The sequence below is a fragment of the Doryrhamphus excisus genome, chromosome 12 (genome assembly GCF_030265055.1).
Source record: "Doryrhamphus excisus isolate RoL2022-K1 chromosome 12, RoL_Dexc_1.0, whole genome shotgun sequence".
NCBI lineage: Eukaryota > Metazoa > Chordata > Actinopteri > Syngnathiformes > Syngnathidae > Doryrhamphus > Doryrhamphus excisus.
This window is the reverse complement of record NC_080477.1, coordinates 18057126-18074169: the sequence shown is the minus strand read 5'-3', so window position 1 is coordinate 18074169 and position 17044 is coordinate 18057126. Positions and strand designations below refer to the sequence as shown.

The window sequence follows — 17044 nt, the reverse complement described above, 5'->3', positions numbered from 1 at the left end:
GGGTCGCGGGGGTGCTTGAACCTATCCCAGCTGTCTTCGGGCGAGATGCGGGGTACACCCTGGACTGGTCGCCAGCCAATCACAAGGCTCATATAGACAAACGTCAATAATAGTCTTTTCAATAAAAATGTTATGGTAAGTTGAGCCCAGGAACTAAAAAAAAAAACGAAAAAAAATGCATTCTTTTTATTGCCCATTGAATGTAACTTTCTTCCATCACATTCTGCAAATATACTGTATGACATCTGATGTCAAAGTTCAATGCTGTTGTTAGTACAGATGTTAGGACATACGGTACAGTATGTCTTCATATCCTACTTCCAGTGCATGGAGGTCGCTGGCAAACGGTCAAAGCACCTCCTGTATTTTCTGGCTTTTTTTTCACAATCCCGAGCTGTGATGTGTGAGGCTGTCGTGAAGCCACGCTAGTTTCAACACTCTTGGAAAAAAAAAAAAAATACTCATGACTAAGAATGAGGGATTTGAATGATTTGTATATTATGATTACGAGCTATTCTTGCTAAATCCGCTCGGTGTCCTTCCAACACGACATTCTCCGGAGCTTACATAGTGGGAGAGAGAGAGAGGAGATCCAGGAATCTGAGCAGGCAGGGGACCCCTTCAGGCAAAGTCCCACTCCATGTTTTTTATCCCATGCTGCTTGTACTCATTCTCTCACACACACAAATTGTACAATATTTGTTTGGTGACACACATGCAATGGAATACATTTCAGCAATGCGCCATAAAATCAACATGGCTGCAAATAGAAAACAAAAGGATGCATGCATTTGCTGATCATGTTCCGATAACAAAGAGCACATTTGTCGCTACTAATTGGTCGCCATGGAAAGAATGACCGTAGGAATGGTCACCACCGATGTTTCTCCATGAGTGGAAAGTAGCCACTTTTGCTTTTCCAAGTCAATCTTTAACGACCATTCGCGTAAAATAAAAAGCAATATTTTGCACAGTGGGTGTTTGTGCGACTATAAAGGATCCTTACAACTGACTTCACTTTAATTTGCTGGATGCAAATAAATATACATTTTATTGCTCCTACTTAGTGTAATAACATGTTTTTGGGTCAACGACCTTGACTAAATATACAGTATAATAAAGTATAACATCACGCTGTGTATACATTAGGAAGTAGTATTAGTCTCATTAACTGTCAACATAAATTGCCTTGATCGTCAGTTTTTGTTGAATCTGTTCCAAAGGGTCCGTCAAAAACTAGATCATACAAAACTGAAGTTAGGAAAAGATGGACGGATTTTTGGTAAACAGCAGAATTCATGGTTCTATTTATCACAGCAAGCATAAAAACAAGCATTACACTACCACCACCATACACTGTTGGTGTATTTTCTTTGTCTGAAATACAGTGTTACTTTTTTACGTTAGGAAAAGATGGACAGATTTTTGGTAAACAGCAGAATTCATGGTTCTATTTATCACAGCAAGTCTTTCAGGTCCTGAAGCAGCATAACAACCCCAGACTATTACACTACCACCACCATATTTTACTATTGGTGTATGTTCTTTGTCTGAAATGCAGTGTTACTTTTTAACACTAGATGTAATTGGACACACACCTTCCAAAAAGGTCTACTTTTGTCTCATCAGAGCATTTTAAGGAATCAATTTAACAAACAAGAAATCAGGAAGGGGCAAGCACTTTTTCACACCACTGTAGGTTCCGTCAAAAACCAGATCATACAAAACTGAAGTTAGGAAAAGATGGACGGATTTTTGGTAAACAGCAGAATTCATGGTTCTATTTATCACAGCAAGTCTTACAGGTAATGAAGCAGCATAACAACCCCAGACTATTACACTACCACCACCATATTTTACTGTTGGTGTATTTTCTTTGTCTGAAATTGGACACACACCTCCCAAAAAGGTCTACTTTTGTCTCGTCAGAGCATTTTAAGGAATCAATTTAACTGTAGGTTCCGTATGACCGAAGGAAAAACATTTGATCCAGAACTAGACCCTGAATCTGGACTGGTATCAGATCATTTTTCTAACATGCGCAGAACTCAAAAAGTTGTATGGTGATGTAGATGAAAGTTCAAGTGACAAATGATCCTTTGATCATGACCTAGATCGTAAACCTTCACCATTATCAGCAAGGACATAATTCTAAACATTGGCAACATATTTTGATAAAAATTTACTGAGCATGCAGATGAGCTTCCCTGAGACGGTTTCCTTCCCTGACACAGTTTGTGCAAACATTATTTTGTTAGCCAAACTGATTGTTGCAGCAGCTGTCCAGTGCATGGAACAATTTTGAAGGTTGTGGGGTTATGCTGGAGCCTATCCCAGCTGACTTTGGTTGGAATGGGGTGGGGGGTACTGGACTGGTCGCCAGCCAATCACAGGGCACATATTGACAAAAATCATTCATACTCACATTCATACCGATGGAAAATAGAGAATTGGCATTGATCGAAAAAGATGTGATTGGGAAAAAAAATATGTGTGTGTATGTGTAGTTTGATCCAGATCCAAATCTGGATCTAGGTCAGGAATTGTGCTTTTATACTGCACTCTTAGTTAAAGTGGACCTATTATACTAATTTTCAAGACTTTGTATTGAATCCTGGACTCCTACAGAGCAGTTCCACACAATAACTCACACTGAAAGCTTTCTAGATCTTTCAGACTCTGCACCTCTTCCACAAGTCTTTTGTTGGATTTCCTCAATTCACTCAATTTAAAAATTGTGGCCAATTTGGAATATGTTTTCGAGTATTAGGTGTGATCGCAATGGTGACATGTAACGTCCATGGCATGTTAGCATGTCCTGCTGGGACTGTATGGTCGAGAGAGACAGGCCCAGGCAAGAAATCCAACTGTTGTTGGGTTCAAGTGGTCAGTAGCAGCCACGTGCATCCCAGCTATCATGAGCTGTGCAAATACACACAAAAAGTAACCTCGCAAATACATCCATAGCACCACTCAAGCATATCCATATTAATCCAGCAAAAACACACACAAGCCCCCACACATGCAAACCTCTCGACCTGATTTATTCAGTACCTAACGTGTTAATGTCCTCCATCAGCAATGTGTCATTAATTTGCCTCCGTCGGTTGTGAAAGATCCCGTTCATGTGTGCAGTCACGGCATGCCATTACGCACATAAACACTAACACATGAGTTCATGGGGCTGAATATACAGTATGAACAACATTGCAGAGTGTGCTGGAACAAGCTTAACGTCTTAACTCGCTCACATGCACAACAGTGTTTGTTTGACTTGTTGCTAAGTCAGCCCTCATTTTTTTTTTTTTTTATGTGTGTGTGTGTGTCCCCTCCCGCAGGCACTATCACAGTATGGATGAGTTCAGCCACTATGACCTGTTAGAGGTCAGCTCAGGACGCAAGGTCGCAGAAGGACACAAGGCCAGTTTTTGTCTGGAGGACACCACATGCGACTTTGGACATCTGAAACGCTACGCATGTAGCTCACATACTCAGGTAACACAGAAAATTTTTTTGTTGTTGTTGTTGCCCATGACTCCTTTATTATTGGCCCGCTCATGTTAAAACTGAAATATATTTAAACACTAAAAAATAGCGAAAATGGCGCAAAAAAGGCATGGATACTAATAATACTCTTACATTTGTTCACTTCCTGTTTTCCTAATACAGTTTAAGTTTTTTTTATTTTTTTTTATTTTTTGTCACGTACCAAAGTACGAGGTGATATGACTGTCGATATAGTGTGACATGTATAGCACAGTCCAGAACTGTGTGAGAATTTTCAAGTCGATCTGACTGAAAGGGGTTAAAATTAGGTAGATTTCAGGAAAATATCAGTTTCCAGCAAAAAAAAAAGTAAGGAAAAACTTTTTGTGAAATGATATATAATAAGTATAACTTTCATTTTGACACGATTTAATTGCTATTGTGACATCTCAAATGTAAAAAAAAAAGTATAACAATGTACACAACACAAATTACGGGTTGTTTTACATCAAAATAAGAATTTATTTACAAATATAACATCATTAACTAATTGCAATTTTCACTTTTGGAACTGAATGCACAGTTGTTGAGTGGTTAGCGTGCGTCACAGCTTGGAGACCCGAATTTGATTCCACCCTCGGGCATGTTCTCCCCGTGCATGCGTGGGTTTTCTCCGGGTACTCCGGTTTCCTCCCACATTCCAAAAACATGCTAGGTTAATTAGCGACTCCAAATTGTCCATAGTTATGAATGTGAGTGTGAATGGTTGTTTGTCTATATGTGCCCTGTGATTGGCTGGCGACCAGTCCCCGCCTCCCGCCATGAAGACAGCTGAGGTAGTCTCCAGCTCCCTCATGAGGATAAGCGGTAGACAATGAATGAATTCATGAATTATCGTCTAGCAAATCAAGCAAATCGATTAAGTCATTTTTTTTTGTAATCCGGCAAACTCGCACAGTCAATAAAAACTGCTAGCTTTGCTCAGCAAGAAAATTGTTACGTTTTCATGATATCGGATGCATGGTTGCAGATTTGTGAGGTCACATTAGTGCATAACTTCAGTGGTGTTTTCTAATTAACTTTGTATTGATTTGATGGGTAATTGGTGACATGAATATTCATGATGTGAAATTATGCAAATAATTTGAAACATATTTTTGGACTTTTCTCCGTTAACATGATCCATGCGGAGCTCTTATCAAATGCACTTCTGCCACCTTGTGGCCATTTTAAAAGTGCTCTGAAGCGTTGACGTGTTAGTGGAGAGTTGCAACACTACCTAATTTTGCCTTTTGCGCAAGAAAACCCATAAAAGACGTATAAATACGTTGATGGGATCGGGCATTTGGGATTATAAAAACGTGTTTGAATACATCTTTGCTATTGAATGAGTTAAATGTCACAGGTTTGTGCTTTCATTGTAAGTTTGATTTCCCACGGGTGTTTTTTAATTCACCGTGGGCGTGTTGTTTGTGTAAACATGCGTGTGTGTATGTGTGTGTACATGGGCTGCAATCTAATTGTAATCTTAATCTGCCATAACATTTGCCATATATCTGATGCTGATCTGAGCATAACCATTTTTTGCTGCTATGATGGTAAAAAAAAAATGCACTTGTACTATGTAAAACCTCAGTAAATATACACAGTAACAGTACTAATTCACTAATTTACTCAATATGTGTTTTTCAGGGTCTGAGCCCAGGCTGCTATGATACTTACAATGCTGATATTGACTGCCAATGGATCGATATCACAGACATCCAGCCTGGAAACTACATACTGAAGGTACGAACTTAACATGATCATAGTAGTTTGTTTCCCAAAGCTATGTTGAAAAGAGGCAAGGGCAGATGCAATAAAACACTGCTATTGCAATGTTTACGCTTATAATATCGCTCATAATGCAAATATCAATATCAGAAATATAATTTTCTGGTTTGTGTCTTCAGCTCCAGGTCAACCCCAAATTCCTGGTGATGGAATCAGATTTCACCAACAACGTGGTCAGGTGTAACATTCACTACACGGGACGCTTTGTGACAACCACCAAATGCAAGATAACACAGTAAGTCAAACCCAGGATTCGTCACCTGCATTTCGGTGTTTTTTTTTGTTTATTTGGTTTTATAGTTCATACACTTTTATTATTAGGTTTGTATTGACATCATTTTTTTGTACAGCTAATTTTTTTTAATTTGGCTAAATCCAGTCCCAGCAGTGGCAAGCGGTGCGTTTGGTACCACCTTCAGTGGGCGGAGACAAATTTTGTCATGGTAATGGTAATGGTAATGGTAATGGAAATGGTTTTATTTCATTTGAACAACACATCAGATTACAATTGAATGCATCACATAATCAGTTCACAGTTCCACATGTCCAAAAGGAGTAGGAAGAAGCAAAGCTTATTACATCCTACCCCTCCATCTGGTACTTTTACAATCAGTAACTGTTACATTTGTTCACTTCCTGCTTTCCTAATATAGTTTAAGGTTTTTTTTTGTGGATTTTTGTATTAAAAAAATATATATTTTTATTTTATTTTATTTTTTTGTCATTTTGACATTTTTAGGTAATTGGTTATTTTTAGCCTTATGCATTATTTTAGCTGTTTGAAGATGAACTATATATATATATTGTACACAATACATGAGCCACGATCGGAAACCAGTATAAATACTCTGTGATTAAAGGTTTAAACAACTCCAAATATCTATACTACAACATCACCATACAAGATGGGATCATCATCAATTAATCATTTATTATGCACGTCCTAATATTGCAGGTGTACCTAATGTTGTGGGCTGGAAAATTAGGTTTTACGTCATGTTCTTCCCAATGAATTGGCAGACAGAGGAGCTTTTTTTTTTTTTTTTTAAATGCAGCTCCATGAAGAGCATCAAAGTGTATCAAATTACTTACGACTTATTAGCGAACTTAATGGCTTCTCGGCCAAACTATTTGATGATTTAACAAATTATGCTCTCATTCTTCAATTAAGATTAATGGGCTCTGAAACTTTTCACATTTGAGAGATGCAGAGGTGTTGAACTTTCCTCAAGCTCTATTAACAAGTGGAGAAGATGCCTCGTGCAAAAAGAAGGAATATGCACGCAAAAGGATTTCAGCAAGGAAAAATGGTTCGAAATGCTCGCTTTGTCGGGAAAATGAGATCCAAAAAAATTATAAAAGCAGATGTCAGGGGCGTGACCTCCATTATGACAGTCTGAGCAGTTTCTTCTACGATCCACTTAAATCGAGCCCAACCATATCGTAATCACGTCCACGCTACTACACACAATGTGTTTCTAATTATTTGCATAATTTCACATCATGAATATTCATGTCACCAATTGCCCATCAAATCAATAAAAAGTTAATTAGAAAACACCACTGAAGTTATGCACCAATGTGACCTCAGAAATCTGCAACCTTGCATCCGATATCATGAAAACCTAACAATTTTCTTGCTAGCAGTTAGCAGTTTTTATTGACTGTGCGAGTTTGCCGGATTACAAAAAAATGACTTAATCGATTTGCTAGATGATAATTTGTTCATTCATTCATTTTCTACCGCTTATAGTCATGAGGGTCGCGGCGGGGGGGGGCTGGAGCCTATCCCAGCAGGGTACACCCTGGACTGGTGGCCAGCCAATCACAGGGCACATATAGACAAACAACCATTCACACTCACATTCATACCTATGGACAATTTGGAGTCGCTAATTAACCTAGCATGTTTTTGGAATGTGGGAGGAAACCGGAGTACCCGGAGAAAAACCACGCATGCACGGGGAGAAAATGCAAACTCCACACAGAGATAGCCGATGGTGGGATTGAACTGGGGTTTCCTAGCTGTGAGGTCTGCACGCTAACCACTCGACTGCCGTGCAGCCCAGATCATTCATTCATTATTCATTAATTTTCTACCGCTTATCCTCACGAGGGTGCTGGAGCCTACCTCAGCTGTCTTCAAGGCGGGAGGCGGGGACTGGTCGCCAGCCAATCACAGGGCACATATAGACAAACAACCATTCACACTCACATTCATACCTATGGACAATTTGGAGTCGCCAATTAACCTAGCATGTTTTTGGAATGTGGGAGGAAACCGGAGTACCCGGAGAAAACCCACGCATGCACGGGGAGAACATGCAAACTCTAGCTGTGAGGTCTGTGCGCTAACCACTCGACCGCCGTGCAACCTAGACGATAATTGACAAATTATTGTCGATAATAATTGACAGCATTTTTTGAGACTATTAGTCCATTTGAAGATGAAAGCCTGGACATAGCCTAGTCCTAGCTTAGCCTAAGTTACCATGTTACATGTCCGTCTTTCCGCTCAATACAGCTCGTTTCACAGAACCCCCCCTCCATCATTGTAGTCATAAAAACATTATTAATATTATTTTGTTCTGTTTACATTCCAGGTCTTGATCAAGCACTGGAAGACCAACTAACCACACTAGAGTGACCCGGACTGCTCTTCCACTGGAATGTGCATGGAACTCGCTGGCTCACAATAGTTGTTATGTTTGTCTTTTGCAAAAAAAATTTTATTGCGCTGTTTTACATTCCCACGTGGTGAAAGAAGTGGGATCCACTGGCACTGATGCAATTGGGATTAGGGGTTATAACGTGAACGCATCGTATCGTCAAATGCATTTTGTGTGCTGTTATTTCCAACAAAAAAAAAAATGAATGAACTGCACAGTCATATTGTTTCTTTCTAAAGCGGCATCGCCAACTACTGGCCTGGCATGCATATTACAGTGCTTTCACTCCTTTTTGGGAAGGCTGTGTGAATGTTTGACAAGCTTTCAAAAAGCCCAAAGTAAAAATGTTCCCTTCATCGTTATTGTGTGAACATCCCATTTTTTTTAAAATAGAAACTCAACTCAAGGTGCTCTCTTGTAAACCAGGCTCATTATTATTATTATTCTAATTATGAAAGTATGTAAGCTGTACCTTTACACTGTCTTCTTCAACTACCAACACTGGTCAGATGGCACATACGTCATCTATGCCTTTTTTTTGAAGAATGTATAAGCAAATATTCCACTGACGCATGATGAATTACTTTAGTTTGAACTGTTTTTTTTTTTTTTTTGCCTGTTGTAATGTCATTTGTGAAGTCGCGCTAATCTGTGTGTATTATTTTATTGGTTATCAGAATTGATGTGCTGTTGGGGCTGAAATGAAATAAACGCAGAATACCAAACACAGATGTGCACCTACCTCTCCAAATGACGATTTAGACGATTTAATATGTACAATGTAAAGTGTTCTGCTTTTACAAAAATAATAATGCTCATTTTTTAGACCTAATTCATGTAACTATATTAAAAGTTTACTATGAAAACCAATCCAGGATCATCTTTGTCAATGCAAATTTGTGTATCTCATGAGATTGGAGGGTACATGGGAGTTTGTAGGCTCGGAAAAGCCATTGAACCCACGTTCTGGCACGCCAGCGATCATTCATTCATTCATTCATTCATTCATTCATTCTCTACCGCTTATCCTCATGAGGGTGCTGGAGCCTATCCCAGCTGTCCTCGGGGCGGGAGGCGGGGTACACCCTGGACTGGTCGCCAGCCAATCACAGGGCACATATAGACAAACAACCATTCACACTCACATTCATACCTATGAACAATTTGGAGTCGCCAATTAACCTAGCATGTTTTTGGAATGTGGGAGGAAACCGGAGTACCCAGAGAAAACCCACGCATGCACGGGGAGAACATGCAAACTCCACACAGAGAACACAATGTGTTTCTAATTATTTGCATAATTTCACATCATGAATATTCATGTCACCAATTGCCCATCAAATCAATAAAAAGTTAATTAGAAAACACCACTGAAGTTATGCACCAATGTGACCTCAGAAATCTGCAACCTTGCATCCGATATCATGAAAACCTAACAATTTTCTTGCTAGCAGTTAGCAGTTTTTATTGACTGTGCGAGTTTGCCGGATTACAAAAAAATGACTTAATCAATTTGATAGATGATAATTTGTTCATTGATTCATTTCCTACCGCTTATAGTCACTAGGGTCGCGGGGGGTGCTGGAGCCTATCCCAGCAGGGTACACCCTGGACTGGTGGTCAGCCAATCACAGGGCACATATAGACAAACAACCATTCACACTCACATTCATACCTATGGACAATTTGGAGTCGCCAATTAACCTAGCATGTTTTTGGAATGTGGGAGGAAACCGGAGTACCCGGAGAAAACCCACGCATGCACGGGGAGAACATGCAAACTCTAGCTGTGAGGTCTGTGCGCTAACCACTCGACCGCCGTGCAACCAATTCTTTGTCACCAATTCTGTTCATAATTTTCATGGAAAGAATACACTCTGCAATAAATAAGTAGACATAATAATAAATATGATAATAATAAATAGTCGTGTCCTTGCAGCAAGTATAGTAGCTACTGTGTTCATGTGCGACACTGGTAGGACTGCATGTGCTGTGGAGATTCACACTGAATAAATATACACTAGTTTCATATGAAAAGAAAAGGTGCAAAACTGAATAAATCACATTTTCCCCCGCCCAAGTTTTTATGGCAAACCATACATGTTTGTTTTTTTTTCTGTTCCTCATTCGCACTGCCTCCTTCGGTTGTGGACCAATCCAGCTCCAGCTAGGTCTTATGTTCCCCCTTGTGTTGTAGTGTCCATTTAGGTATACACAAATGAGTAGTGGACATGTGTATGTATCATGAAATGCCGCAAAGAGGACAGTGTGGGCTTTTGTGAAAAAGTAAATGTCCCCTCGACAAACAGACAGACAGCCCACCGTGCTGCAAATATATGCCACATACATAATACACGCTGCCAGAGATGCCAACGCCAGCTTGGTTTGGGGGAAAAGTAGAACAGTGGGGGGACTTGGAAGTTCAAATCATCGCAACAATCAGTACTCTGCAACAAAGGGACGCTCTTATGGACACATCCGCATGTGTTAGAATGTGTCAGATAAAGCGAACAAAGTAAACAAAAGCTCCTTGATGTAGATCGTCGACTTGGTTCAGTATATTTTTCATCAAAAGTTTGTGTTGCTGCTGGATGTTCATCGTAGCCGAGCGATGTAAGTTTTTTGTTTTCTTTTCCAAAACAGTACGGCATAATAATAATATATTTTATTTGTATAGCACTTTTCAGAGTACTCAAAGACGCTTTACAGTTGAGAAAAAAATAGAGTTGAGTAAAAGATGCATTAAAATACAACATCAGTACATTTATTCAGAGCTAAAAACAAGACTAAAAGCGGAGCACAGCAGTCAGGTATAAAAGGTTATACATTAAAAATGGATTTAAAGGTGGGAAGGTCGGGGCAAACGTGGAGTGAATGGGGCAAAGAGTTCCAGAGGGTGGGGGCAGTGATGGAGAAGGCAACAATTGACGAAGCAGGGGACAGATGGACGCCCAACTCTAGTTCTGTTCTTTGCTGTGATAATTTGGTAATGGTAATGGTTTTATTTCATTTGAACATGCATCAGATTACAATTGAATGCATCACATAATCAGTTCACAGTTCCACATGTCAAAAAGGAGTAGGAAGAAGCAAAGCTTATTAAATCCTACCCCTGCATCTGGTACTTTTACAATCAGTAACTGTTACATTTGTTCACTTCCTGCTTTCCATAATACAATTTAGGTTTTTTAAATGTATTTTTTAATTTTAATTTTAATTTTAATTTTAATTTTAATTTTAATTTTAATTTTAATTTTAATTTTAATTTTAATTTTAATTTTAATTTTAATTTTAATTTTAATTTTAATTTTAATTTTAATTTTGTATAGCACATCATGACTGGTTCAACACTCTTCATCCTTGTATTTAGCAAACATCAACTGCCATTTCACTGATGAATGCTTCTTTACCAGAAATATTTTGCTTGAAAATGTACAGCATTAAATCATTTTTGGGGAAAAATTGGGTTGGGTTGGGTTTTTTCTTGAAATACACACAACTTCTTAGCATATCTGTCGCTTTACAAAACATCAGAATGGCTCCTTTCATTTTTGAGTATGTGGACCTCTGTGGAAAAAGTGTGAACCCCCCTGTGATAGAACAAAGAAAACATCAGGAGCTGTGAGAGCTGTAAAGAAAAATCCTAAAACAACAATACTGTCATCAGCACCAAGTTGCAGAAGGACGAAGTACCGGTATCACTTTCTACTGCTCATTGAAGACTTCATGAACAAAAGTGCTATGGTTATACACTATAAGAATATGACAGCCAGGCTGGAAAACACCAAAAAGTGCAAAATCATATGCAAACCATATTATGACTTCATTCAAACAACATGTTTCCCCGATATTTGCAACGTGATGTATCATGTATCAAGATATATATAACCAGCGGCGACCATCCGTACGTAAAGCAAAGTAACAAGCGTTTTGCAGCTGCAAGCTTGCAGCATAATCGAGAAAACAGATCAAGAGAAGTGAAGCAAGACTGATTAGATCTTCCAAGCATCCTCGCCACTGGGACGTCACAATCTTGCCTGGGAATTCTGGTGAAAAAAAAACAAAAAAAAAAACGAGGAAGACACCTGTTACTTGGAAAAAGCTCCGCTGTCAATCAACGCTAGCCCGGGTGATGCAAGAGAATGTAAGACGTTGACACATCACCATCAGACAAAAAAAAAAAAACTGCCATCATAAAATCTTACATACCAAACATCCCAGTGCAGCTTGCTCCTGTCATATAGAAGATCTTTGACAAGCGTTTTTCCCAGTATACTTAAAAATAGCAGAGCGTTCCTGTCATGTGTACGTATATATAAATACAGCAGTGACGGGAATCTCGGCTTTTTTAAAGGAGACAGTTCTTTTGGCATTGGCTCACTAAAAAGATTTTTTGTTGCTTCAATTTATTGCTAAAATATGAGGAAAATTAATTTCAAATTTTTCTAAAAAAAAAAGCTGGACGAGTTGATAAAATTGCAGTAAATAACAATTTATCAGTGTCCTAACTGTGTTTATTTTGTGTATGTAATGGAACAAATTATTGTTGTCTGTGTAGCATTATAGAGTGTGCATACAGGGACAGTCTGGAATTACTAACAGCCATTTTTCCCACCACACTGGTAGTCCTGCAAAAGCATGTAATGACCACATTCCTCTTCCTTTAAGTAACAAACCAAAAGTTTATTTATTCCATAATGGTATACTGTTGTCTGTGTAGCATTATAGAGTGTGCATACAGAGACAGTCTGGAATTACTAACAGCCATTTTTCCCACCACACTGGTAGTCCTGCAAAAAACATGTAATGACCACATTCCTCTTCCTTTAAGTAACAAAGCAAAAGTTTATTTATTCCATAATGGTATACTGTTGTCTGTGTAGCATTATACAGTGTGCAACCAGGGACAGTCTGGAATTACTAACAGCCATTTCCCACCACACTGGTAGTCCTGCAAAAACATGTAATGACCACATTCCTTTTCCTTTAAGTAACAAACCAAAGGTTTATTTATTCCATAATGGTATACTGTTGTCTGTGTAGCATTACAGAGTGTGCATACAAGGACAGTCTGGAATTACTTACCGCCATTTTTCCCACCACACTGGTAGTCCTGCAAAAACATGTAATGACCACATTCCTCTTCCTTGAAGTAACAAACCAACGGAAAAACAAAGCAAAATAGCATTATATGTACTTCATTCATTCATTCATTTTCTACTACTTATCCTAGATAGCAGTTTTTAATTGACTGTGCGAGTTTGCTGGATTACAAAAAAAATGACTTAATCGATTTGCTAGACGATAATTCATTCATTCATTCATTTTCTCACGCTTATCCTCACGAGGGTGCTGGAGCCTATCCCAGCTGTCTTCGGGCGAGAGGCCAGGGTACACCCTGGACTGGTCGCTAGCCAATCACAGGGCTGGTATAGACAAACAACCATTCACACTCACATTCATACCTATGGACAATTTGGAGTCGCCAATTAACCTAGCATGTTTTTGGAATGTGGTAATGAGGAAACCGGAGTACCCGGAAAAAAACATGCAAACTCCACACAGAGATGGCCGAAGGTGGAATTGAACTCGTGTCTCCTAGCTGTGAGGTCTGCGCGATAACCACTCAACCACTGTGCAGCCGAAATGTACTTTTCAAAAATAAAAACACTTTTTTGTGTCTTTACTTTATTTGCGTTTTATTTAAGCTACAAATGTGTCAGATCATTTTCCCTGACCCTATATGATGTTATATTTAAGTCCGTAAAGGGCCACCATGTGTCTGGATCCAGACCGAGGTCTGCCATTTAGTGATGGATGCTATATGACTATAGTGTTTTTGCAGTAGGCCCTTGAAAACAGTCAAGTGTCCTGTAATATACCTCCATTTTTTTTATCATTTTTGCTTATTGGTCAGAAAGTGTAGCTACCTCAACGAAAGCCTCCTCCAGATCCTCGAATCATAAGACTCCCTCATATGCACTCATCGCCGACTTCATTAAAATATGTGATGTTGAATCTCGTCAATAGCGCCGCCACGCATGCTGAAGTGGAAACACGACCTCTCTGAAAGTATTAAAAAAAACCCGCCCAAGTGTCCCAGAAGTGGTCTACCTGTCTGTGCATCAATGGAGAGACGCTGGAGCATCAACGGTGTATTTAAATCTCAATAGTCCTCCATAGCGTGAGACTCTCTCTCGCTTGACTCAAAACACAACTTCAACCCTCCATTGTTTCTCTACTTCAGCAGGTTTATGTGAGGATAATTGAATTTTATGCAAAATGAGTCTCTGCCAAAAAAAAAAAAAAAAGCGCACCTCCAGACATGAGGTCTGGTTTCTACAGGAGCCCACTGTGTGGAGACTGTGTGGATCAGTACCAAGGCCACAGGTAATTTATCTTTCTGGCTGCATGCAGCTCTGCTTTGCGACCCAATTATACAAATAAAGACGCAAAGAGTGAATCTTCATTTTCTTTCGGAATAAACTCATCCTTGCAGGGCAAAGGGATAGCGAAGAAGACACTTTCTTTCAACTCAATTCCCAATTTTATGGAGTATGCAAATGGGTGTCCTCTAGTCGGCATGGTTGCAACAACCGAGCTATAAATCCTCATAACACCTTGCCGTCCTCTTAAAGGATATTTATGACGGGATAATATCTTGTGAGTGTGAACCCCGCTAGCCCCCCCTCTCCACCAATGGGAGAGGGTGGAAAGAGAAGTCAACTCCAACCAGGTACCACAACCCCTCAACGGTAATATATTTCATCTTCTCACTGTCATCGTTTCCTGTGCCGTCAACAACGAGATGATGCTCATCGGATATCACAAGCTGGCGGCAGAAACCGCCATCCGTCCCCTCGGGGGTCGATGACAAAACATCACAACCCCCTTCCAGACAGCTGGGAGATCCTTGTTTGTTTGTTTTTTTAACCAGTATGCACATGTAAAGGCCTCACAGCTAGAAGACCGGGGTTCAATTCCACTCTCGGCTATCTCTGTGTGGAGTTTGCATTTTGGGGGGGGTTTCTGCAGCGTCATCGTATTTTTATAAAAATACTGCAGAGTCTCATATAAACATTGGCAATAATAGCTGTGGCTGTAGGAAACCACCTTATATATTTTTTTATTTTATTATATATATTTATATTTTTTATGCAAAGTGGCAGTAACTACATTTGAAACATACTTATAAAACATACATATAACATTGATTCAAATTTCACTGTACTGTTTACAATGAGGTCTGCACGGTAGACGAGTGGTTAGCATGCTTGCCTCACAGCTAAGAGACCCAAGTTCAATCCCACCCTCGGCCATCTCTAAAATAAACATTGGCAATAACAGCTGTGACTGTAGGCAACCACCTTATGTATTTTTTAAAAATGGAGTCCACAAAGTGGCAGTAACTACATTTGAAACATACTTATAAAACATATGTATAAAATTAATTTCAATTTCACACGAGTGGTTAGCATGCTGGCCTCACAGCTAAGAGACCCGAGTTCAATTCCACCCTCGGCTATCTCTGTGTGGAGTTTGCATTTTTGAGGGTTTTCTGCAGTATTCTGCAGTATTTTTATAAAAATACTGCAGAGTCTCATATAAACATTGGCAATAGCAGCTGTGGCTGTAGGCAACCACCTTATCCAAAAACATGCTAGGTTAATTAGCGACTCCAAATTGTCCATAGGTATGAATGTAAGTGTGAATGGTTGTTTGTCTATATCTGATTGACGATATGTGATTGGCTGGCAACCAGTCCAGGGTGTACCCCGCCTCTCGTCTGAAGACAGCTGGGATTAGGCTCCAGCGACCCTCCTGAGGGTAAGCGGTAGAAAATGAATGAATGAATCAATAAGTCTTTTCCACTTGCACCGGTGGGAGGAATGGAAGCGTGGGTGCGCGGCGCTGCGCCACACTGTGCTGCTCTCAAAAATCACAAAGTGCGCTGGCCACTTCCAGTAAAGTTATATATATTTCTTTCCATGGTATTTGTTCATGGTCATAGAATGATGGATGGGTCAAATATTTTGACTCGTGGGCTGCATTGAGTTAACAAAATTGTCCGGGGGGCCGAACATGCATATATATATTTTATGCTTATAATTTTCCTTGAATTATTAGTCTAATTTTATCTGTAAAAGTGTGATATTATCAGCTGCATGTTCTCATGTCCCTTTTTTCAGGAGCACTTTAAACATCAGACCCCATCAAACTATGTCACGATGCAAGAGTTAGCATCCATTACAGTTCATTTAGTTTTCCGTTTATGCTCTTATTTTTGGCTTCACTTCCTGTCTTGCCTTGTTTCCGTTGTCCTGCTTTTCGTATCTCACGCACCTGTTCCTAATTTCACCTCTGTCTATTTAGTTCAGGTGTGTGCTCGTTCTGTTGTTGGATCATTGTCATTGCTTTGTCATTTTGCATCACCATTAAAGCGAGTTTTACCTGCATTCGGGTCCTCATCTCTGCATCCTGGGGTCGTAACGCAACGCTACGCTACGCCGCCAAACCAAAACGGGACAAAATGTCATTTAATTTTATGGTTCTGTTTTTTTTTTACTAAATAAGACATCAGACTTGCAAGTCATGTTGCCAGATGTATGTTAAAAGTAGAAATACTTAGAAAGCAACTGGCCGGATTCAAACGCTAAGTGGGCCATATCTGCCCCCTGGGCAGTAGTTTGCCCACCCCTGATGGACGTACAGTTAGATTGATTATTAATAACAATTACTCTTTTCTCCTTGCATATTATATTTAGTATATAAAAAGTAACTCCAAAGTGTCCAAATGTACGATCGCCCTTTTCCTGGTGCGATAGAAAAGCCATTAAATTCTGACACTCATTCGGAAAAAGGTGAAAATGTCCAGTCAAAAAGGCGTGAATTGAACACTCCATCACTTCAGAATCAAACGGCGGTGTCTTTCCATTCATCTACGTGTTTTACATTATCACCAGGAGGCATACATAGACAAGTTGAAGGCCGTAAATGACCTCTGAACCACATTTTGGACACCAATAGGTAAGATTCATTCATTCATTTTCTACCGC

At 39.5% G+C, this 17044-nt stretch overlaps 1 protein-coding gene across 3 annotated transcripts in view; it reads left to right on the top strand.

Moving 5' to 3' along the window:
• The window catches only part of loxl1 (lysyl oxidase-like 1), a 223809-nt gene extending 214989 nt beyond the window's left edge, over positions 1-8820 (top strand). For all 3 annotated transcript variants that reach the window (XM_058088442.1, XM_058088443.1, XM_058088444.1), the window contains 4 exons: positions 3339-3495; positions 5179-5274; positions 5439-5554; positions 7923-8820. In XM_058088442.1, the coding sequence (XP_057944425.1) occupies positions 3339-3495; positions 5179-5274; positions 5439-5554; positions 7923-7929 (376 nt within the window). In that variant the 3' untranslated portion in view covers positions 7930-8820. The remainder of the gene's footprint in view (positions 1-3338; positions 3496-5178; positions 5275-5438; positions 5555-7922) is intronic.
• The last annotated feature ends 8224 nt before the right edge of the window (positions 8821-17044 follow it).